General features: G+C 44.8%; 1 protein-coding gene across 7 annotated transcripts in view; it reads left to right on the top strand.

The window, feature by feature from the left end:
* The window catches only part of MLLT1 (MLLT1 super elongation complex subunit), a 100283-nt gene extending 76841 nt beyond the window's left edge, over positions 1-23442 (top strand). For 4 of the 7 annotated variants that reach the window (XM_044003311.1, XM_044003299.1, XM_044003308.1 and 1 more), the window contains 7 exons: positions 4195-4740; positions 12534-12630; positions 15313-15421; positions 17248-17347; positions 18585-18656; positions 19222-19293; positions 19987-23442. In XM_044003311.1, coding sequence (XP_043859246.1) covers positions 4195-4740; positions 12534-12630; positions 15313-15421; positions 17248-17347; positions 18585-18656; positions 19222-19293; positions 19987-20115 — 1125 coding nt within the window. In that variant the 3' untranslated portion in view covers positions 20116-23442. The remainder of the gene's footprint in view (positions 1-4194; positions 4741-12533; positions 12631-15312; positions 15422-17247; positions 17348-18584; positions 18657-19221; positions 19294-19986) is intronic. The other 3 variants (XM_044003305.1, XM_044003302.1, XR_006356380.1) reach the window with 2 other exon arrangements.
* The last annotated feature ends 693 nt before the right edge of the window (positions 23443-24135 follow it).

The following is a 24135-nucleotide window of genomic DNA, read 5'->3' as shown; positions in this document are numbered from 1 at the left end:
AGAATGGAATATAATATATCCAACTTAATTCCTTACCCTGGGGATATACAGAGTTTAGTTGATGAGTCCCATGTCTTGTTCCAGGTCCACTTGAATTCCATTCTATCTTCCCAAATCATCTCTGTCTGAATAAGTATATAAGGCAAGCTCATGGGATCAATCCTTTGAAATGCCACTGGCTGTTACTATATAAATACAAACTTCTTAATGTTCATTTGTCATTCAGAGTCTCGTGCCCCCATTTTTCCTCATTTAAACTATCTTAGTGGCTGAGGTACATTCAGTCTTTGAAGCAGCTATTTCTCTCCTGGTCACAATAGCTAACAAGCTAGTTTACTTAACTTCTTTCTAGCTATCTTTTGTCTTTGACCTTTTGAGTAGTAAGAAAAATGAAAGAGCCAACATAAAAGAGGTTATGATCCCTTATCCTACAGAATAGACTTATTTGCACAAAGAGCTACACTGAGCTGAGTCATTGGGAACGTCTTAGGTGTCTTCCCTGAGATACCAGTCATATGGCTCTGAAATAAACTTTTCATCGTAACGGGGAATTTCTCCTTCAGATAAAGATCAGTGCACATAATAACTGAAGTCACTTCCAATCTGGAGAATATATGAAAGAAAACAGGATATGTCTCTGGATTAAACACTTTTAGGGATGTTTTGATAGAGCATTAGTGGGCAGGATGGATGCATATATCTGGAATTTTCTCTACTGTGAACTCTAGTGATTTATCTTTGTCCCCATGGCCTAACTATAGAAGAGGGGGAATTCTTCTCTCACCAAGGATCTTGTCATTTGAGGATTTTCTCTATGTCATTTATGTTTTCTGACCAAAGTCTGCTCCCACATTCCTGTAACATATGCAGTGATCATTCTGAGGTCACCCAGGACTTCAGTGTTGAGAAGGGGTCTGGTCACAAACCCAGGAAGAAACAGCCAAGCTACACAGATATATGATTATCATTTAGCCAAAGCTGCATTGTCCAGGAGAATGACCATGTGTCATGTCACCATAATATTCCTCTTTCTGGGGTCCCTTGCCCTTGAGGGACAAGGCCTTGAAGTACTTGAGCTTCCAACTGCAGCCTCCCTGAGCCAAGTGAATTCTCAGTTGCCCACTTGATACAAATCCATTTAGGTGTCTCAATCAGTAGAAGGAAAATTCAGAAATGAAACAAGTTCACCTTCGGCACTTCTGTGCCTACCTTTCTTGAGTAAAGGCATTTTAAGTCAAGCCCTGATGATACCGTCTCAGAAGTAGATTGGCCCAAGAAGTGCCATCTCTGTCTTGTCAAGAACCATTAGGCCTTCGAACTCTCTTTCTCAACTGTCTGTCTCTTTGTGAGCCCATAGGCTTCATATAAGAGAAGAACCTTAATTTCTTCTGGTTTCTTGGAGTGCTTATTCTTTTCCTACAAATGGGGCCCAACAGGATTGAGGGGTCATTGCAGAAGATAATGGGTGAGAAGGCTTAGAGGATGCCTTTCTATAGCTCTTCTTATCTTTCCTATTTCCATTCCCGTGGACAACTACAGGAAGATAGTGGCTGAGCTCCCTTTATCTCTTTTAGTTATAAGTAGGCAGGGGAAGAAGAAACCCAGTGACTAGAATTCCTGCTTAGCTTGGTAGCTTCTGTCTCCCTCAAGATCCATCTCAGGCAGACCTTGAGAAGGCTGCACAGCAAGTAGGAATTTGATGTAGTCCATTCATTTGGATAGACTGAGAGGTGAACTTGAACCCTATGAGGACTACAGGATTTTGTCATAATTATCTTAGGCTGATCTAGTTAGTAAGCAGTTACCCTGTGTCACCACCAGCAAATCCTGGACCTTCATGACTCACTGGGCCTTGGTTTTCTCCTTCTTAAAATTAAAGGATTGTACTGGATGACCTCTAAGGCTCCTTTCTGCTCAAAAAAACCCCTACGCTTCTATCATGATGAAAGAAGCTCAATTGATAGTGTTTACTGAAACAATGGTAGTAGAGAGCTCTTTGTTTCTATAGTCCATTGTTTCTTTTCATTATGGAAGGTATAAAGTAGACACTAGTCTGGTTACAAATGGTTCCTGGCCACTGGCTTGGTAACCTTCCTGGTAAACCAACAACAGGACCTCTCTTCGTTGACTTCTTTGTGGCCAAGAATTCCACCTGGTGACTGCAGCCCAAGCTGTTAATGGATGAGTCTTCAGAATTCTCAAGTGAAGACTCTCGTTGATCGGATTCCAGTGGATTGTATTGAGTGACGTAAGAGTTGTTAACCTGTACAGGGTTGTTTTGGGAGATTAGCACAACAGAAGATTATGGGGAAATGAAGTATATCTAGATTGAGCCAAGGATGGAGGTACTGTTTATACTGTTGCATGCTGGTCTTTCTCTTCCCTTCAGAATCAGGGCTGCTTTTGTGGGATTGGGACCAGTCAACCCATTGTCAGAAAGCATTAGTCGTCCTTTCCATTGATTCTTTGACTTAGTAGAAATACCTTGGGAAACCTCAGCCATGTAGAAGTATCCTTATTAACTCTAAAGACTATGGATTGAAAAAAGGGGGAAAAAGCCTAGTTTAAAAAATAAATCATTATTATTATTTGTAATAAAATCATGTACATTTAGTTTATAATAGTCCGATTTTACAGAATAAGTACAGAAATGATTAAACTATCTACCTGCTCATGATCTTATAGCCAGATTTTGAACTCATATTTCCTGACTCAGAGTCCAATACTCTACTCAATACTTCCTTTCTTACTAGTTTCACTTAGAAGGCCAAATATTGGACATGAATGACTAAAAGTTGTTAAGATCTCGTGTGTGTTTAGGCGTAAGTCCTTCAAGAGAGAAATAGACTGCTCCTGATTGCAAGGATGATCAGCTTGACCAGGCCCCTAAGTGAGTATAGAGGTCATGCTGCTTTATTATTCAGATGAACCTTCCTGCTTTTCTTTTTCTTCTCTTTATCAGAGGACCCCCTCCCCCAACTGGTGAATGACACCATCATTGAAGTATCTCCTGTCCTTTTTTGAGCCAGCATAATAGTAATAATGATTTCCCCAATACTTCCAACCTTCCTGCCCAAGTTAATTAGAGGAGATTCTGACCTTCGCTGTCTTCTCTGGTTTTTTGTCATCTAGTACAGACAGTGCTGATCATGGATATAATTGATTGGCTGTAACTTTCAGAGTTAATAAGGAAATGTCATCATTATCATCAGTTCAGCTCAACTCAAACATACATTAAATACCTGCTGCATACGGCCACTGTGCTGGTTGCTAAGGGTACAGAGAGGGCTAAGATATATAGTCTGTGCCCTGTAGAGGCTGGCAGCCTGACTGAGGATCAAGGACACCAGCACATGAATGACAAGTAACAGTATTGGAGGGAGAATGAACTGAGAGCCAAGTTAGCTAAACACTTGTGGGTCAAAGACTGAGACAGATTTCTGTATATCCCTCACTTCAGTCTCACTACCAAGTCCAGAACATTTGTCTATATTGAGGTATTCCTTAAGGTTTTGTTGATTGAATGCATAATGGAGTAGAAGAGTTACATCCCCTGAGGGCTGGTGGGAAAGATTTCAGTAGAAGATGGTTTTGAGATAAGAGTAGGACTTGGATCAGCCAAGAGAATTGGGGGGGTTGGGGGGAAGGATAATATCTGGTGGGTCACACAGCATAAGTGAGCTAAGGTGCAAATGTGCATGATTTGGCATGAAGCCAGTGACTAAACCGGGCTTGGCAGGAGGAGCTGTGGGGGAGAAGGCTGGAAAGGTAGGTTGGGGTCAAATCACGGAGGGTCACCAACATTTTTTCCTCTGGACAGTGGGAAGCTGCTGAAAGTTTTTGAGCAAGGGGGGATACTGGTATGTATGTGGCTTTATCGAACAGGCCTTTAAAATATCTGACATAACATTTGTACTCCTTGACGTCTTCAGGAAATGTAATTTCTGTATATATGAAAGTCTTAGCTACAGATGCCTTCTGAGAGCTGCTAAGACTTCTTTATAATTTAATTTGCTGGCTGACTTTTATACTTTCTGGGCAATGTTTTCTAATAAACCCTGAATTGGGCAGGCTATAATTTTCTTGGGAATGTTAGGAAGGAGGAAGGGTGATAAAGGTAAAAAGTACTCTTCTCCTTAGGCAATGTCTTTCCAGGGAACATCATTTGACTCTGTTTTTCCCACTATATTTCAGGATGCAAATAAGGAAAGTGGTAAGGCCTCTAAGCCCCATAAAGTGACCAAGGAACACCGAGAGAAGCCAAGAAAAGACTCTGAGAGCAAAGGCTCCTCCAAAGACCTGGATCGTGAACAGACTAAGCCACCGAAGGACAGTTCCCGGAAACCCCCTGAGAATAAATTGCCTAAGGAGGAGAAGGTACCTCCAAAAGCAGCTTTCAAGGAACCAAAACTGGCAGTAAAGGAGACCAAATTGGAAAATATGTCTCCAAAGGGTGGGCCTCAGCCTGAGCCTAAGCCTTCCAGCAAACGGCCTGCCAATGTGGACTCACCAAAGCCCAGCGCCAAAAAACAAAAAAAAAGCAGCTCCAAAGGGGCAAAGAACATCTTGGCAACCTCTCCCCGGACTTCGTCTTCCTCTTATCCAGACAAGAAGCAGACTAAGGAGAAGATGAATGCCAAAGCTGAAAAGGTAAAATCAGAGAGTGAGCCCAAGGAGATCAAAAAACCTGTGGATCTGGAAGAATCTAATTCTGAAGATGAAGCTTCCTTCAAGTCCGAGGTGAGGATGGCTTCTTTCCTTCCTTTAGCCAGTCATCTCCTGAGTAGCCTGCCAGTAAACCAGAGCCATGGGCATAGTGTTTTCACTGGGTACAGGCACAGAATAAGGGAGAGTAAACGCTTCAATTTTCAATTTGGGCAAAGCAGATCCCTTCCAATTTGTTTTCTGGGTGTCCAGATACTCTTAATGCTAATTAAATGGGAGCTAGGAGAATGAAATCACATCATAACCTCAATTAAATAATCATACCTTGGGGCAGCTAGATGGTGCAGTGGATAAAGCACTGGCCCTGGATTCAGGAGTACCTGAGTTCAAATCCACCCTCAGACACTTAACACTTACTAGCTGTGTGACCCTGGGCAGGTCACTTAACCCCAATTGCCTCACCAAAAAAATAATAATAATAATCATAATCATACCTTGTGTGATTCTGGGGGAAAGGAAATAAGCAGAAGCGTTAATTGAGTGTTTTTATCCTATTCTGAAAAGCCTCTCTGAAGCTACCTGCCATAAGATTGAATACTTGGAGGAACCTGGTAAGCCCAGACCTCTTATTTCACAGATAAGGAAACTGAGATCCAGAGAGAATTGACTTGAGTCAGCTCATTCAAGTTGGAAGCAGAGCCAAGATTAAAACCAGACCCTTTAACTCCAAATTCAGAGCTCTTTCCACTGCACCACTGCCTCTCCTTGGAAACACTTCTGTAGTTCTCTTCCCATGAGATAAAAGCCTCCAGTTCGTCTACACATTGTGTTCTCTATTTCCAAGATTCTAGTGTAGTAGAAAAGGCACCAGACTTAGAGTCTAGAAGACCTAGCTTCAAATATTGGATCTCTTGAGCCTGTGTGACAAAGGGCAACTCATCTGCCTCCTCTGGACTTAGTTTCCTCCTCTACAAAACGAAAGGAGCCAGGCCAGATCAGGGGGCTCTGTATTGAGGGGTCTTTGCATTTTTAAATACAGCAAAACTCTGTTTTAAAGTGCAAAAGCCATTCCTTGGGATCAGTGCAAAAACAAGAAGCGAGCCATGGTTTGCCAGCCCCTAGACTAGATTATCTCTAAGGACTATTTCCTTCCTAATGATGGGAGGAAACCAAGATATTCTCAGGTGTTTTGTGAACTTGATAGTTGATCTAAAATACTTGTCTCCATCACTCTTATAGTTGGATACATCTTGGATGAGGTGGGACTATAAAGTCATGTGACTAATGGCTTAACACCAGAACTCATACAGCCTTCAGAGCTGACACTTTAGCTGGCATGTGCCTATTGTTTAAAACAAGACTGCCATTACTCAACCTGGGCCAGGCACTGGGGCTTTCAAAGAGGATGAAGACATCCCTACCCTGTAGGGCAGGGGCTCTCCCAACCACGTGGGGGAGACAGAATGTACACATACAAAGAGAAGTAACTGCCAGGGGGTGGGTACACTGAGGGCCTGTTGCCCTGAACCTCCCTGGGAGCTACCACCTTTGAGCTAGAAGGATAGCCAGGCCTTGCTCGGGGTTTCAGTCAGTCCATGCTGTCTTCAGTGTCTAGACTTTGTCCTATGGTGTTGACTGCAAGCCATGTACACCCTTATCATGTGAGATGTGTACATCTTCCTGTGTGGGAAAGTGCACACTTGCTGAATTTGGAAATGGGATAAAAATACTTGGCTCAGCTACTTAGATACTTACTGTATGACCTTGGACAAATCACTTCCCCATTCCTAGCCTCAGTTTCTGTATCTATAAAATTAGGGGGTTGGTTTAGACCAGGGCTTCTTACACTTTTTCTACTCGTGACCCCTGTTTGCCCAAAAAAATTTTACACGACCCTGAGTATACAAGTGTATAAAATAGGTATACAGATCAAACATTTACTGCCAAATTTTTTGCAGTCCGCGCGTTGTTACACAACCCCATGTGAAGTAGCCACCCATAGTTTAAGACCCCACATCCCCAAATGGGATCATTCATGTAACTGAATGTGGAGGAGGTACGGAAACATTTAGCAATAAATGTTTTGATTTGTATACCTATTTTATATACATATATACCTGGGGTCACGAAAAATTTCTCCAGCAAAAAGGGGTTGCAAGTGAAAAAAGTTTAAAAGTCCCTTGATCTTGGGGAGCCCTTGTAAGTCTTAGTCTATAATTCATGCATTTTCCTATAAATCTTTTGTAAAGGATCATCCTAGTATTATGGAATCATCCTTTCTGTGTCTTTTTGACATTTACTGGACACTAGTGCAGATTGGTACAATTGTATCTTCACTCCTGCTACAAGACTGTCTGACTGACCTCCTTTTCCCAATTATACATTAGATTTTGTATTATCAGAATGTATGTATTCATACATTCCCTGTACTATTTTTTTTTTTTTTTTTGGTGAGGCAGTTGGGGTTAAGTGACTTGCCTGGGGTCACACAGCTAGTAATTGTTAAGTGTCTGAGGCTGGACTTGAACTCAGGTCCTCCTGAACCCAGGGCTGGTGCTCTATCCACTGCGCCACCTAGCTGCCCCCCCTGTACTACTTTTTGTATGCAAGTAGTTATATTGGTAATATCTTGCATCTTCCTTAACAACCAGGGTTTCACCAATTTCCTTGAAATCACTTGCAATTTAAAAAAAAAAAAAAGAGGTCATACATAGGGGGCAAGCTGGGTGGCACAGTGGATAAAGCACCAGCCCTGGATTCAGGAGGACCTGAGTTCAAACCCAGCCTCAGACACTTGACACTTACTAGCTGTGTGACCCTGGGCAAGTCACTTAACCTTCATTGCGTGGCGCCCCCCCCCCCCCAATCACTTGCCATTTTCAATGTTGTACTAATACCTAATTATGACCAAACAGTATTATCTACCTTGATGATACTGATAAACCTTTCATTCTAGTACTCTGTAAAGTCCAAAGGGGTTTTATATACATTTCCCCAATGGGTTTTCACAAAATCCTGGTGAGGAAGATGTGATTATCTCCTTATTTTTAACATGAGGAAATTGCGGCTCAGAGGAGAAGTAACTTGTCCAAATTCACATTGAGAAGTGAGCAGCAGCGCCATAACTAGACCCCAGGTCTCCAAAGTCTTAATTTGCCCTTTTTGTGTTTTGAAAGGGCAAAGATCTTACCAGCATAGAGGCTGTTAAAAGCATTACTCACAGATACCAAATTCCCTTTCTAAGAGAGGCCTGCCAAGCACTGAGCAGTGGGGATCCTTGTTGGACTAATCATGCACGGTCCCAAGTTAACTGTTTTGAAGGGATTAGTGCTCGTCATTATGTTGTGAAGGTCTAGTGTAGCGGGAGCAGTAGGAGCCATATGACTTTATATTGTCTATTGACCTTTGACTTCCTTACACACACAGCATGCCACAATTGGGTGCCAAGTTGGTAGTTTTGGCCATGGTAATGAAGATGTGTGATGGGACCCTGGGAGCATTGCCTACCATGCGTAGGCTTAAAGTGGTGCAACTTACAGATAGATGTTGTACTGGCAAGCACACTGGACAGGGCTGAATGTGCAGTCTAACTTAGGGCCCCATGGGGACAACCCCAGGCTTTGGGGAAGATAGAGTTATAAAACTGCTTCTTGAATGGCTCTTGGTATTGGCATGTTGATTTTCATTCCTTTTTACCATGAAGATTTGGTGGGGTTCTAGGTCAGAACTGGATGGATTATATTCAATTGCTAGCCAGACTCTAGTTGCTATTACCATCTTCCCAAGGATGCTGTTGGGGATAGAAGGACCTCACCTGGAGATTTCCTTTTCCAAGTTGAAAAGAATCATTGCTTTATCTAGACATTGTTTGGAAGAAGTGGAAGGGGGACCTTCTAGCACAGAGGTTCTAATCTTTTTTGTATAATGGATCAATATCTCTACCAAGGTGTGGATGGCATTGCAGTATAGTGGATAGAGTGCTGGAGCCATAAACAACTGGGTTCATATGCTACCCATGACACTAGCTCTGTGATCCTGGACAGATCACCTAACATCTCTGAGCCTCAGAGCCCTCATCTTTAAAATTGGAGAGTTGGATTGATTGACTTTTGAGGCTGTCATGCAGTGTTTGGTTGTTTGGTTGGCGTTTTTTTTTTGCAGGGCAGTGGGGGTTAAGAGACTTGCCCAGAGTCACACAGGGTAGTAAGAGTCAAGTGTCTGAGGCCAGATTTGAACTCAGGTCCTCCTGACTCGAGGGCCGGTGCTCTATCCACTGCGCCACCCAGCTGCCCGAGTGCTTCTATGGAATGGTTACTACCCACACCAACAAAATCATGGCACTCTGAAGAAGTAATGGTTATAATGTTTGTGGTCATTTCTGTAGCCTTTTTAGATTTACAGAGTCTTTTCCTCACAACAACCAGTACCCAGTACTCGCACAACAATGCAGGGATCGCTCACTTTAACCAGGCTCAAAGAAAGGAGGTAACATCTTAGGGTCACACAGAAGTTCGACTTCACAAGTGGTTTTGTATCACTACAATGATGGCGCCATTGACTCCAAGCGGAGTCAGAGAGATGCTAACTGACTGGGGTTTTATCCTTGTATACTTACAGCTGAGATTTCTCCAGATGGTAGGCGATCATTTAAAGGCTGTTGTTTCATGTCAGGCAAGAGCTGGAGCTGGAAGTGATGCAGGCCACCATGACATCCCTCACTGGGCAGCTCTTGTAATTCTTGTCCTATAGTCCTATCTGTTAGGGTTTGGGTGACATCTGGCCACTCTAAGGACCTCCCTTCCCTAGTGGTTTTGCTTTTGTCATTGGCCATTTGGGGTTCTTGTACATGCTGGGCAAAGTAAAGATGAAAGCCAAGTGAGAGATGCCAAAATGCTGGCCAAACCCCTGCAGAGTGGCTGAAGAGCCACTTGGACATTATTTCCCTAACATTCAAGAAAACAGCTCAGCCATCCTAGAGTGTTTGAAGTGGAAGGAACCTGAGAGGACATCTGTTACTCACTGCCACCCCTTGCAGGAATCCCCTCAACAACTTTCCTGATCAGAAGGGGCTCAGCCAACCCCTGCTCGTATGACTCTGGTAACAAGAAGTACCTTCCTTTCTTCCTGAGGCAGCCTCTTCCACAGGAGGACAGCTCTGAGTGTTACTGAATTTGGTCTAATATTCCTATATATTTTGTGTTCCCTGATAATACTATACATGTTGTTTCCTTCCTGTAAGCTTTTTGAAGACGAGCACTATCTTGTTCTTGTCTTTTTATCCACAACACTTCGATACAGGACCTGGAGAATTGCAAGCATTTAAGAAAAGCTAGGTGGTACAATGGATAGAGTACCGTGGTGCCCTGGAGTCAGGAGGACCTGAGTTCAAATGCGGCCTCAGACACTTAACACTTACTAGCTGTGTGACCCTGGGCAAGTCACTTAACCCAATTGCCTCACTAAAAAAGAAAGAAAGAAAAGCTTGTTGAAGTAGGACCAAATTAATGAATTTGGCTTAGGGAGGTTACATTGAGGCAGATTTCAGCTTCCTTTTTCCTTTCTCTTTCCTCCCCCTCAAAAAAAAAAAGAAAAGAAGAAGCAGCTTGTTAATAACAGGTATTCAAAAGCAGAATGAATTACCATGTTAATAGTAAGTAGCAGAGATTGGTACCTCAGAGCCACGTGCTTTGTTCCATACCTATCTTCCCATGAGAAGTCCAAGGATTTCTTTCTTGGTTTTCCCTTCCCTTGCCCCTAAATAAACTACCATCTTATTCTAACTTTAAAAAAAAAAAATGAGATTGGTACCTCAGAGCCATGTGCTTTGTGCCTTTCTCCCTAAGAGAGGTCCAAGAATTTCTCTTGGTTTCCCTTCCCTTCCCTTCCTTTCCCTTGCCCCTAAATAAACTACCATCTTATTCTTTAAAAAAAAAAATAGTAAGTAGCTAGCATTTATGTAGTGCCTTGAGGTTTACAGATGCTTTACAAATACTCTTTCCCTTCATCCTCACAACAACTCTGAGAGGCAGGTGCTCTTCTCAAAGTAGCTGCTAAGTCAACATTATTTGATAATTCGTTATTTAAATTTTATTCTGCCACCTTGTGATACTGTGGGTTGAAGTAACTAAATTGAAAAAGGTCCCTTATACCTGAAGATCCTCATCATGCTTTTCAGTTTACAAAGGGGAAGGGGGGGGACCTCTTGCTCTAGGCCCCAGAATTTACTCTTGGAAGAAGAGCTCTGAAAGATGCTTACTGACATCTGGTGGTCATTAGCGATTAAAAACTATAGTCATGTTTTTGTCTGGGATAAAATGCTTGTTTCACTAACATAGAAAACAGTGCCTTTCTAAGATAGTGAGTGATGAAAAGTGAACGTTAGTGTATGTTCCCTAGAGGTCAAGAAAGGTCATAAGCATTGTGGGCTTTAGGGGGAAGGGATGTACCCCAGGCCTAGCTCTAGGCAGAGCCTCAGGCCTCTTTAGATGTCAGTTGTTTGGCACATGAACATGAGTTGGTTGTCAAGTGTGTGTCCTAGTCAGTAGACTTGGCATCTATTGCTAAAGCTTTTGTCACAGTTGGCAGAAGAAAGTGAAGCATGGATCCCAGTGACTGGGCTTGTGGAAGCCACACTGCTTCCTTTTGCATATTCTAAATTCCAACCAAACTAGTTATTCCCTGACCCCACTTACTGCCACCAATTTATGTACCGTTACATGTATAATGTTCCCCGTGCCTGGGAATGGTCTTCCTGCTCTCATTGAAAGCCCCAGTTCAGTTGTCACCCTCTTCCAGAAAAAGTTTGGAGCCCCAAGCTAGGTTCAGATCCCAAATCTCTCTGTGTCACCTTGGCCAAGTCACTTAACTTTCCTTCTGCCCGCTCACCTGTCTGCAATGGGGGTTAAGTGACTTGCCCAGGGTAACACAGCTAGTAAGTGTCAAGTATCTAAGGCCAGATTTAAACACAGGGCCTCCTGACTGCAGGGCTAGTGCTCTATCCACTTTAACTTTCTTCATCTCTAGATGAAGGGGATTGGGCTATTGGGGCTATCTAGGTTCTAAGATCCCTCCTAACTTTAAGTCTATGGTCCTATGAGTCATTTGTCGATTCTGGCTCTGAGCCAGCTGAAAAGCTGAGAGCTGTCTCAGTCTCCCCTCAGGGCTCTTACAACACTGTGTCTTTCCTGGGTCACATTCTGCTTTTGTGTAGGTAGTATATTCTACAGGCTTCTTGATAGCAGGGCCTGTGTCTTGACAAAAATTCACATTCAGATATCATTTTAAGATTAGCATAGCACTTTATTTACCTTATCTCATCTGATTATCACAACAGCCTTGTGATATGAGTTCAGTTATTATCTCCGTTTTACAGAGGAGGACTGAGGCTCAGAGAAGTTATTCCAGAGTCACATTGTCTTATTTTAACGTGGTCTTCCAGTATCCCCATCATGGTGCTATGTGTGTACATAACAGAAGCTTCATAAATAGTTTTTTAATTGAGTAAACCAGGACCCAGAATGGGGAAGTGACTTGGCTAGGATCAAACAGCTTGCCCATGGCTTGAGTTTATCGTATCAATGTTCCCACTGCCCCAAAGCCCAGAGGATAGAGATTTCTGAGCTGAGGGCTCATAGTGTTTTGGTTGCTTGCTTTCAGAAGGGTGGGGTGGGACTGTGGGTTGCCATCCTTTCTGAGGAGCATAGTCTCTTTACCTTTTCTTAAATTTAAGGGCAGTAGGTCTGCTATATTAAATGTGCTGCAATCTTGCCCAGGTGCCTGTGCTATTAGATATACTCCATTTGTCTCCCTGATCTGCTATGGATTGAAAGATTAAGATTCTTTTTCCTTTTTTTTTTTCCTTTTTATGGGGGGTGAAGTCTGTCCAGTCCAGCCCTTCCAACTCCAGCTCCAGTTCGGATTCCAGTTCAGATTCGGATTTTGAGCCATCTCAGAACCACAGTCAAGGTCTGTTACAAGAAAGGAATATTAGTAGACATGATTATGAATGGGTTTTTTGGTTAAGAGTTCTTGAAATCCAAAATTAGCTTGTTGGGCCTTAGAGCATTGGGAAACCCTCTCCTCCCATCCTGGCCACAGTGGAGGACCAGATGGGAAAGGACAGGAAAGAGCATGTTCTGATACTCAAACAAAAGTTATTCAGAAAGTACCTTACAAAGTTAATTACCAGAGCATTACATGTGTTGGGTGCACCAGCCTTGCACATTGCTCAGATGGATCAGCTATCATTCTGTGTGTGTATTTTAAAATAGCTGTTCTCTTTGAATGAACTAAAAGTCCCCCAGCAAATATAAAAAATGATTTGATGTTCAAAGGCAAAAAATACTCCTACTAAGGAGTACCATAAGGTTTTGGGGGAATGTTTTTAGTGTACCAGATATAAGTGTGGGCAAAATTTCAAGAAAGAAGGCCAAGCCCCAGTCACTAAACTGTACTCTACTTGATGTGTCCACATTAAACTTTGCAAAAAGAATTATGCAAGAGGGGAGCTCCCAAAGCAGCAGTCTGGGGATGACTGTAAGTATAGCAGAGCACTTAAAAATGCATGATTTTGTATTTCATGTGCTTGCCAAGTCAGGGTGGTGGAACTGCCCAAGGTAGAGGAACCACCTGGGGTGGAGGACAGCTGGCTGGCTTTCTCCAGCCTGGGCTGTAGTCGCACTCATGCATGGAGGCCAGTCGAATTGATACTTCTGGTTGTGACAGAGCTGGGTACTAGATGGGAGCCTGAATTCTGTTGCTTTGTCAGTACCGTTTCATTGTCAGCTGACTGGAGGGGAGGAGAGGCTCCTTTCCTGTCCAAGGTCAGCTCTGCTATGTGCCCCTACTGTTGAGCCACCAATACCAAACGGCATTCTTTGGGCTTGTCTGTTTTCACCCCTGGCCTACTATTTAGCCATTTGCCCACTTGCTTGCCTAAAACACACCACAGTAGTTCAAGCATGAAGTAATTTAGATTTCTATTTAAATGGGTTGGTGATTTGGAAGAAAATGTTCACTTCTCTTGAGACATTTACTTAATAATGCTGGCATAGTTGTCATTTACTTTCTAGTGATTCTACCTTCCCCCCAAAAGCTCACTAAATTCAGATCACAAAAAAGGGAAGTTTTTCATTAAAAAGTGCTAGTTGAAAATAACTCTTATTACTTCCACAAAATGACTAATAGAGAAATATGTTTTACATGATTGCACATGTATAACCTATATCAGATTATTTATTGTCTCAAGGAGAGGGAAAGAGGGAAGGAAGGATAGAATTTGGAACTGAAAACTTTTTTTAAATGATAAAAATTGGTTCTTACATGTAATGAGGGGAAAATAAAATATTATTTTTTAAAATATGATAATACTCTAACAGACCTTCCATGTGGAGTGTGCCTTATAACCCATGACAAAGCCAAAGCTTTGAACAGACTTCCTAGGCAGTTTGTTCAAAAAGTGACGGGTTGTCTAGAATATTCTCTTGAGATGAACATCTGTGTAATGGGGGAGAGCCTGTAGCGTGGGTCTTCATGGGGTGTTGCCTTCCTGAGATGTCCCCACTTCTTGATTGCCAGTCCCCCTTACATCATGAGAAGGGAGTTCACAGTGGCTTAGAAGTCCATTCATCTTAGGGTTTCAAAGCTGGGAGTTAATCCATTTATCTGGTCAGCCTCTTGACTGACCTGCTAGGCAGGATATAAGTCAGACCTGAATAGAGAAGCTCTTCTTTCTAATGTGTTTGGCTAAGGATTTCTCTTCCCTGGCTTTCAGAGTTTGTCATTCTATCACTTAGTCATTAGGTTAAGAATCCTGATAGATTTTTTCCTTTATATGTTGCTATCTATCAGGAAGACATCAGGTCATAGAATTTTCAAGATGGAAACAATCTCGGAGACCATCTGATATCTCTTCTCCTCCTCCTCCCCCCCCCCCCCTTATTTGATAGACTGAAGCAGGACCATGTGACTCAAGTACTGAGGGCTTGATGTCCCTCTGTTTCTATGGTTACAAGGATATAAACCTGGTGCAGTTTGTAGGGAATAGGGAGCTGTTTGCTTCTCAGAAGAGGCAGTGCTCTCCTGGGAGTAGATGGGATCACTGAGTAGAGATCTTAACTAGTGACCCAAACCAGGAGAGACATCAGAATGAGGACACTGCAGGACAGGTTCCCTCTACTTGGGGCCTTGCCATTTCTCTCAGCCTCCTGGCACACATTGGTGTCTCTGGCCTGAATGACTCAGCTGAGGAGGGTGTTTTGTTATTATTCTTCCAAACTGTAGAGACACTGTGTTGTCATGGACCTGGGAAGGGATGCTTGGGTAGGGCTAGAGTTGAGGAGGCCCGAATTTCAAAATGAGCTTATAACAACCAAATAGATTCATTTTTTACCAAACTTTCATGCAGTAAGAAAAGAATGTGAAAATCCATACAGTTTCCTCTGATCTCCTTCTCTAATATGAGGCTCTGCCTTGTCAGGGCATTTGGAAGTGGGGTATTGTTTTTTGTGTATGTGTTGGGGGGCGGGATTTTGAATATCTCTTGCAGCGTCAGAGATTCTTTCCAGTTCTTAAGTCTATGTGATAGTGATTTCTGGTAAGGCCCATGTAGTTACTATTGTCTTTTCCCATCTCCCCCTGAAAACTCAGGCCCGCTGCGTTCTATGGTGGAAGACCTGCAATCAGAAGAGTCAGATGAAGACGATTCCTCTTCTGGTGAGGAAGCAGCTGTCAAAACGAATCCAGGCAGAGATTCCAGGTGATAAACAAGAGTTCAGAGAGTGTCCTCTTCCTGTCCGTGGTCTAGAGTTAGAACCAGCTTCTGGTGTCAATGCTGACTCTTTCCCTTTGGTCTCACAATTACTACAGGTCAGATTAAAAGATAAAATGCTGAGGCTAGGAACTTAGAACATACAATATCATGATTGTAAGGGACCTGGGGACGCAGACTATCCGTGCCGCCAGAAGGTACCATATAGCATAGAATGTAGCATAGCTTAGAAGCCAGCTGCTGAGCTGAGAAACACTTTGGAGGTCACCCACCCTATTTCCTAGATAGGAAACTGACTGATGGTGGGGGTCCGGGCAGGAGGTTGGGTCTCTTCCTGTTCACTCAGTGAAGCAGCTGCAGTGCCAGGACTAGAGGCTCTCAGTTCTCTTGATCAGAAGGGGGATGTATATCCAACTTCCTTTATGGAGACCAGAGCCAAGATAAGACACATCTAGCCCTGGAATAGATTTTATTTGATATGAGGATTTGGCCAGTGAGGCCCCCAAGATTCAGGAGATAACCTTCTCAAATTTCAAAGCATTTTCAAGTGATTTCTCCCTGACCTTTACTATCTACCATTGAAAAAGGCAGCTTGAACCAGGGAAAGAGCCCTGGATTTTGGAATCAAAGGGCTTGAATTTGAATCTTGGCTCTGCTACTTACTATACCTCTTAATTTCCTCATCTGGTAAATGATTAAATGATCTGTAATTCACCTCCCAGTTCTGTGATCCTAAATAGTCAGGGAGCAAATCCCCAGGTCCTCAGTCTGCTATATCTGTACTTAGGGCAGACAACTGAGCTCTCTCTGAAGTTATTTTTGAACACTGCTCAGCTTGGTTAAGAACCACAGCAGCCTGCCCATATCTCTTTATTATGAGCCAGCAACATCCTGGCTCCATACTGACAGCTGCTGAATGTGTTCCATGACACCAGTGGTTTGGTTTGCTTGTCTGTTTACACATGTCACTTGACTCTAATGTTGGCTTCAGTCTCTAAACTGCCCCCTGGAAGCTTTGGGTGGAAGTGGCTTTCTGGCTCGGCTCAGCTGTATGTGGGGTAGCTCACCCAGCCTTCGTGACCTTTGTCAAGAGGTCTGCAGAAGGACCCTGGTTTGCAAAGTCCCTTTCAGACCCTGCCCTCCTTCCCTAACGAGAACTAGTATGTATGAAGTACCTACCACCTGCAGAATCCTATAGTAGATACCAGGGAGAGACAACAGTTAACCACAAGTCCCTAATTTCATGACCTAGTAGGGAGGAAGGATAACCTAGAAACACAGATAATGATAAGATACCATATTGCATAATTAGTGCATTAGACAGGTCTGAGAACAAACAGGCTTCTTTGGAGCAGGATTATCAACTACCAGAACAAATCAGGAAAGGCATCTTGAAAGAATGGGTAAGAAAGTAACGGGCGAAGCAAAGGAAGGGCATTCTAGGTTTCTAGTTTGTTTCCAGGCCATGGGATGAGGCTGGAGCCCCAGCAGGTCCTTCTGTATTTCATGGTACAGACTCTGGCCTGTCAATTTATATAGTTACTGTGCCCCTGGCAGTTGGGAAGGATTTAATTCCCCACATCTGGTAATTCTCAGACCCTGCGAGCCTGGCTGGATTGGAAGGGGTCTCACTGGAAGTACCAAGCCAACAGTTGCTCACAGAAGCTGCCTCCACACAAGTGACCTACCCGTCGGCATGGAAACACTGCCATGTGGGACACATTGGGGCACTGCCCAGGGTGCAAGAGTGTGCAAATAGATGGCTTACCTGCACACACCCACGCACACACACACCCCTTCTCTCTGATTTTCAGGTTGAGTTTCAGTGACAGTGACAGCGACAACAGTGCAGACTCTTGCCTGCCCAGTCGAGAGCCCCCTCCTGCTCAGAAAGTGCCTCCAGCCAACAGCAAGGTATTTACATTGAGGAAAAAGGTCTGTGGTGGATGTGCTCATTAGGAAGCTCACTGAGATGTCTCTAAACCACTAAATACTAGGGACCAAGATAAGCTTGTGATCAGAGCAGGCAGACTCTCAGGGCTCTCCCTAGTGGGGAGTTTAGTCACAGTTTAGTGGACTTCATTTGCCTGGCTGTAATGAGGTCAAGGAGTTTAACTTCTTTAACTTCTTGGAGACGTACCTTACCAAGATTTGTTCTCAGGAAATGTTTTGATACCAAGTACAGAATTTGGGAGGTGGCGAGTAATCCACAGTTCATAAGAAAAAGGTTGGGAGATTTTAGCGGACTCCAAGCTCCACTTGAGTCCCATGGGTGAAGGGTTCAAAAAAGGTAATGCTGCACTGATAGAAACATAGCACCTAGGATAAGCAGCCAGTAGTTTCTATGTACTCTGCTCTGCAGGAGCTTATGTTCTAATGAGGAAGACGTAGGTATAAATATGTACCTCCAGAATGGTTACCTCAGAAGTGAAAGGCCTCCTGCCAAGGTGCTTTAACCCGAGAGCCTACAGAAGCCAAGGGTTCTCTGAGGAAGAAGTGATGAGGGCAAGGATCCTGGCCGTGAATGATGGCCAACACCAAGACACAGAGACGTGGGAGAGAGTCCAGTCTGGCTGACCAGAGGGGCGGGGGGGCAGAAATCGCAAAGAGTTCCAAATGCCAAAGAAGTTTAAACTATTACTGAATAAGCTTAAAATTGCACCAAGACTTTGGGAAGACCTGTATGTGATCAGAGAGGTTCAGTGGGGAACAGGGGGAGGACAGAGTGACCTCATTAGAACTTTGCTTTAAGAAAATCACTTTAGTAACCATGGGGAGGATCAGTTGAAATGAGGCAGACAGAGGAAGGCAAACTAAGGGGATTGATTTACATACCTTTAGTTAGTGTCCTACTGCTTCTGGCTTCATTCTACAGCAGTCTTCCCAGCATTTCTTTGTAGCTTTCATATGTGTCATTATGATGCATTAACATTAATAATGGCCTCTGGAGTCAGGAGAATTCAGGTTCAGATCTGGCCTCAGACTCTTACTAGCTATGTGACCGTGGACAAGTCATTTAACCCCCCAGCTACCTCCTCCCAAAAAACGTTAATAATGCATTAATATAATTGTGTTAAGGCATTCTCCAATATTTGGATATATTTCCTGAAACTTTTAATAAAGCCAAAATTTTCTTTTTTAAATCCTCTAGGCATCTGGAAGGAAGAGTCCAGAATCCTGCAGTAAACCAGAAAAAATTCTAAAGAAGGGAACATATGACAAGGTGACCTGGGATTGGGGCTGGGTCACAGGGAAAACGTCATGAAAAGGGCCACTCAGAGAGGTCAAGGACATCTTCCATCCGAAGGTTGCAAGGATGGTAGAAGGATTTAGTGTTCTGGCTTTCCTTCCATTTCCCTGGGCTTTAAATGTCTGTCCCAGGTGATGTTAGTGTTAGGGCCAGGATCTTCCAGCCTTCTCACTTTCCTTTACCAGCAGAGTCACCAATGGAGCTGACCCATTCACTCTTTCACAGATTTCCAGAAGGGAAGCCTTGGATAATTGGAACCTTTGGGCTTCTGTAGTGTTGAAGCTACCCCTCCTGGGCTCCATTTGAACTTGCTGAGTAGTGAGCATAGTCTCTGTGCCTGAAATACTCAGGTGTGAGTCAGAAACCAACCCTAAATTACCTCCTGCCTTGAGACAGTCCTACAGATAGTTTCCCCTTAGTTTCATCCCTCCTGCCCCTCAGCCATCTCACCAAAGGAAGGAGTAGGGGATTCAGCTGCATGGTAGAAGGGGAGATAGCCTGGCTAAGGGCCCAAGTTCACCCAAGTCTCCCACTGCAGGCCTACACGGATGAGTTGGTGGAGCTTCACAGGCGACTCATGGCCCTCCGAGAACGCAATGTGCTGCAGCAGGTATTGGTCGTTACCTTTCTCTATGGTCCCTTTGGTCCAGGTCCCTTAGGCACAGTGAGACTTCACCTGCAGGACCAGAGTCTGGCCATCAAGAAGAGGTAGACAGTGTTCCTATGAGTGACGGTTGGGTCCTGGGATGACACCAGAGCCTTCTAGGTGCCACAGGAGGAGGAGGCTGGGGCCCTCCTCTGCCCTGTAGGTTTAGGGTAACTTCAGCAGTCCCCTGAAGGCTCGGTTTATGCACCACATATTGGTGCCTCAGGTACATGTGCAGAGGGTAGGTTTTTATGACAGTTATAGAGGAGACTACTGGGTCTACACCCTGCCAGAGGCACCTGAAGAACTGGAGCTTAATGTGGGGAAGCCCTTGCCAACGAGGATTTCTCCATGTTCCCAAACTAGGACCCAAAGATGACCCCATACTTGGGTTGCCCTTGGCTGCTTGGTCTTCCTCATTTATGTGCTTCGTTGTGGGAACGAGATCTGTGTCCTTGTGTTCTTGGGCTGGATCTTAATGGTCACCTAGCCCTGAGGGCTCTTGGCATTAAGCCTGGCTGCCCATTCCCTCCCTGTGTCAAACCTCCCTCCTGGTTCTGGTGATGCCTCTGGAGAAATGAATGTCCTCTTGTGACCTTAGTTTCCTTCTCCACCCAGCTTTCCTTAAGTAAGCTCCCCCCACCTCTTCTTTTTTAGATTGTCAACCTCATCGAGGAGACTGGACACTTTAATGTCACCAACACCACCTTTGACTTTGACCTTTTCTCTCTGGATGAGACCACCGTCCGCAAGCTGCAGAGTTACCTCGAGGCCGGGGCCACATGACACTGGGTCCAGATGACAGGCACCTTGGGAAACCGTCAGGCCAGTCTCCCAGTCCCAGCAAATCAGTCCCCACAAGTAGACCTTACTCTCTCAATTCACCCGCAGCACTGCCTTAGCGAACAGCCATGCTCTCTGAACGCACAGCTCAACAGGCCTCTCCCCTTAGCTACGGGGAAAGGCCTGGGCACAGGTCTGAGCAGAGCAAGAGGAGCCGAGCATCCCTCCCCCACAGAGAGTCGTTGTATTCGGTTTTACTTTGAAAACTGCTTTTGTGTCAAGAAACACATCAGCTCTCTCCTTTGAGACAGGAAGAACTTGACTGGCACCACAGAAAACGGTTTCTTCACCTGACGTCGTGACTAGCCCCTCCAAGCAGCAGCTGCCTTTTCCCAGCTCTGGGCGGGGTTGTTCATGGTGGGGGCCCATGATTTGACAGTTGGGACTTCCTGAGCCGTCTGGGCCGGCTCCTGTGGAATAGAAACCCTGATCCCCTCCCCCACCCTTTGGGCCTGCCCTATTTTCCTTCCCTGAACAGTTTGGTACAAGTAAAATGCCCACCCAGATCTTGGGAAGGCATCAGTCAGGCTCTATGGCAAAGACGCATTGTGTCTCAGCCATGAGCAGGGTGGCCAAGCTCTGAGCCTCCCTCCTTCCAGTCTGCTTTAACTGTCCTAGGATTCCAAGCCTCTGTATGCTGTATATATTCTCTATATATTCTATATATGTATGTATGTATGTATGTATGAGCGCCAAGTCGGGCTTCCGATTTCAGGGTGTACGTTCCTGGTCCTTGTTCTGAATCGCAATGGCACATGGGAGGAAGAAGGCAGTTACTAAGGTTTGACTCTAAAAATGGAAAAGGATTTTGGAATGATGTGGGGAGGGTTGCTTTAGTTGCCGTATGCAGAAGTCAGTCAGGGTGAGACTCCTTTGGCCAAAATGGGCATTGGTGCCTGGGCCATTTCTTCCTGTCACCACTGCCTCACTCCTCCAGGCCCTTTCCTGTACCAGCTTTTTGGCTCTGCCCTAGGAAACCAGAACGAGGGAACCTTGGGGTGTGGACGCCACCCCTGCTCGAGCCGTGCTCAAGGCCTCTCGGCTCAGCCCCGGTGAACACTAAGAAGCAGTGGTCTCTACCTGAGGGAGGGAGCGTTCTGACACCCAAGCACACACTTGCCTGCCTAGTGAAACTAGCAGTGACTTCTGAGCGCTGACTCTCTCTGATAGCCAGGATGCAGCACGGCTTAAAGCTGTCTCCTGGATTCAGCTCTTCTTCCCTTTTGTTTAGTACTCTTTGAACTTTGAAAATGGAGCTTTTGCCAAATAAGGTGGGAGAAAAGCAAAAGATTGGATCAGACCGAGCCCCAGGATGGTCGGGGCACTTCTCAGCGCTTTCCTCTGCTCCAGGTAACACTCGGGCTCCTGGTAGCCGGACTCTTTGTCTTCTAGCCCATCCTGGTTTCTTCCCTCTCCATGCCCTCCCATTTGTCTGTCAGCTCTGGCGCAGCTGTTTATTCTGTGGTGATAGATAATGAGCATGTTAGCGTGGGGCCACCTGGATCCACTTCTTGTTCACTAGGGTCCCATTGTGTACCACCTTCCCTTGCCCCAGCTCCCAACCCTCTTTGTTTCTTTAATACCAAGGTCTGGCCAGGTCATTTCTTCCCCTGGCTCTGGCACAAGGTTAGATAGAAGCCCCATAAGAACAACAGATCTCCCTACCAACTCAGCATTAGCCCCCTGGCCCAGCTCTCCTGAACGCATGCACACCTTTCCTTCTTGCTTTAGAACAAAGCTCATCCTGCTCTGCCCCAGTCCTTGCACTTGTGTTTGAACTGTGAGAGCATTAGAATTTCTGTACTGGGAACAGTTGGGGAGAAGTTGCAGAGCATTTGGGTCCCATGGTGGTGCCCTTCCTGCAGTAGCACCTGAGATACCACTCTCCCCACATACCTCACTCCATCCAGCCGCAGCCGTGTCCTCTGGGGAGAGGACTTCCCCGGGGAGCCCCCTCGGGGCAGCACTCGCGTCTCTCCTTCCTTGGTGGCCTCTGGCGCTTCCAGATGGCATCTTTCAGTAGGAAAGTCCCATCATTGGAGGCTCCCAAGGAGAATTCTAATGGGTGTTTTTCACAATCTGATCACCCCACAACCACCAATTGTGTGCATCAGACCTCAAAAGAGAAGCTTCTCGTTTCCTACCCCCACTCTCTGGCCTGATTGGTGGGGACAGCCATATCTTTGGAGTATTAGAAAAGACACACTACATCTCTTGTACTCCACACTCATGGTAGACATGTCTGAGAGGCCGATTTCCTAGCATTCCCCTAATTGGCAATTGCCTTGAAACTTGCCCCCCCCCTTTCCTTTCCCCCCCAAAAAGTGGACAAAATAAGCTGGCCTGAAGTGTGCAGGCAGGGAGCCCAGTCATAGCCAACAGCTGAGTTGCCAGTGGCAACCTTATAACTGCCACAGGCCTGAGGTATCTGTGGCATCAGGATTTCGTGTTTTTTTTTTAAGGGCCCTTTGGGGGTTCAAGGGCCATTGACCCCAGCCTGTGTTTATTCCCTGAATCAGAAGCAGATTCCTTAAGCACTGGTTAGTCAGAAAAGTTGGCTTCCCTCCAGGAGGCTTGGACACAAGGAATGAGGGAGGTGAGGGCAGGGACCCAGCCCTCAGCCCCTTTGTTCTTGCCAGGGGAATGCCTGCCAGATTGTTCTAATTCACTCTGCTGGATAATGTCCTGGATTCTTTTCCCTTACCCCACCCCAACCCCCTAAGGAAAAAAAAAAGTCCCTGTGCTTGTTAAGGTTTGTCAGGTGTCCCTTTGGATGTCAGCAGGCTGTGGGGGCCTCCCCATGCACTCGTGTTTCTACAGAAGCCCTGGAAGTGTTTCAGGAGCATCCCCCACACACACACACACCACACCTGCTGTGGGCCCCGCCCCTATTGGCGAGGACTCTGCAAGACTTGAGTAGGAGAGAGGGACTTGCCTTTGCACTCCTTACAAACAGTATGTAAGTACATAAGCCTCAAACTGAGTGTTAATTCCTTGTATTCTGCTGTGTCTTTGAATGAACAAAAAATGCCGAAAGCAAAGGTATTAAATACCTTCTTATCACAGGAGGGTTTTTAACAGAACATCTCTGGCACTGAACTAATTAATATGTTCTTCTGGCTGGAGACAGACTCCTGGATCAAAGAAATGAGGAGAATCATGTTTGTAATAAGTTACAGGATTGTTTCTGTCCTGGATTTTAAACTTTTTTTGTTAAATTGTGAAATTCCAGAGGAGTTTTATAGAAAACAGTGAAATAAAGTAAGATGGGAAAAGTTTGTAGACTGATAGTTTTGTTTTGTTTAAATATTATGGCTCATCATCTGGACTCTTGAGGTTGACCACGGCCATGGGGTGGGGATTCCCCTTAAGGAACAGTCTCAGTGCTTTACAAAAGGAACCAATTCATACCCGTGGGGATAGATTCCATAGCATCATGATTGCAGGACTATTGCAGAAGCTCCCAGGGTCTCAAACCCTTTAAATCTGTCAGGATCGAATGGGGCTTGTCTCCCTTGCTACTCACTCTCTGCTTAAAGAGCTGGGGCACACAGACAGTGCCTTGAATAGAACTGGTCTACGTTCTGTTCTAACCGTGTGACAAGTCACTACACATCCCTAAGCTTGAGTTTCATCATATATATGCAAGATGTACCGAGTGCCCTGGCTGCTTCACACAGTGCTTGTAAGGAAGATGCTTAGTAAACCCGAATGCTGTGGGTATAAAATGTAAGTAAATGCTATTAGCCCCAGCCTGGCCCACTCCTAAGGACATTTGATCTCCTGTGGTTCTCCTGGCCTCTGGTGTTTAGGTCAGTCAGCCTTCATCTCTAGGGGTTTGATTCTGATTTCTGTTGTGCTGAGATACAGAAGGCTGAATTGGAAAATTCTCTCCCTAAAGAGATCATTAACACTGAAAGCTGCTGGTATTGAAAACTCAAGGCTGAAAGAGACAGCAAAGGA

This window comes from Dromiciops gliroides, chromosome 1 (assembly GCF_019393635.1).
Source record: "Dromiciops gliroides isolate mDroGli1 chromosome 1, mDroGli1.pri, whole genome shotgun sequence".
In the NCBI taxonomy this organism is placed as follows: domain Eukaryota; kingdom Metazoa; phylum Chordata; class Mammalia; order Microbiotheria; family Microbiotheriidae; genus Dromiciops; species Dromiciops gliroides.
This window is presented reverse-complemented; position numbering and strand designations above follow the sequence as displayed.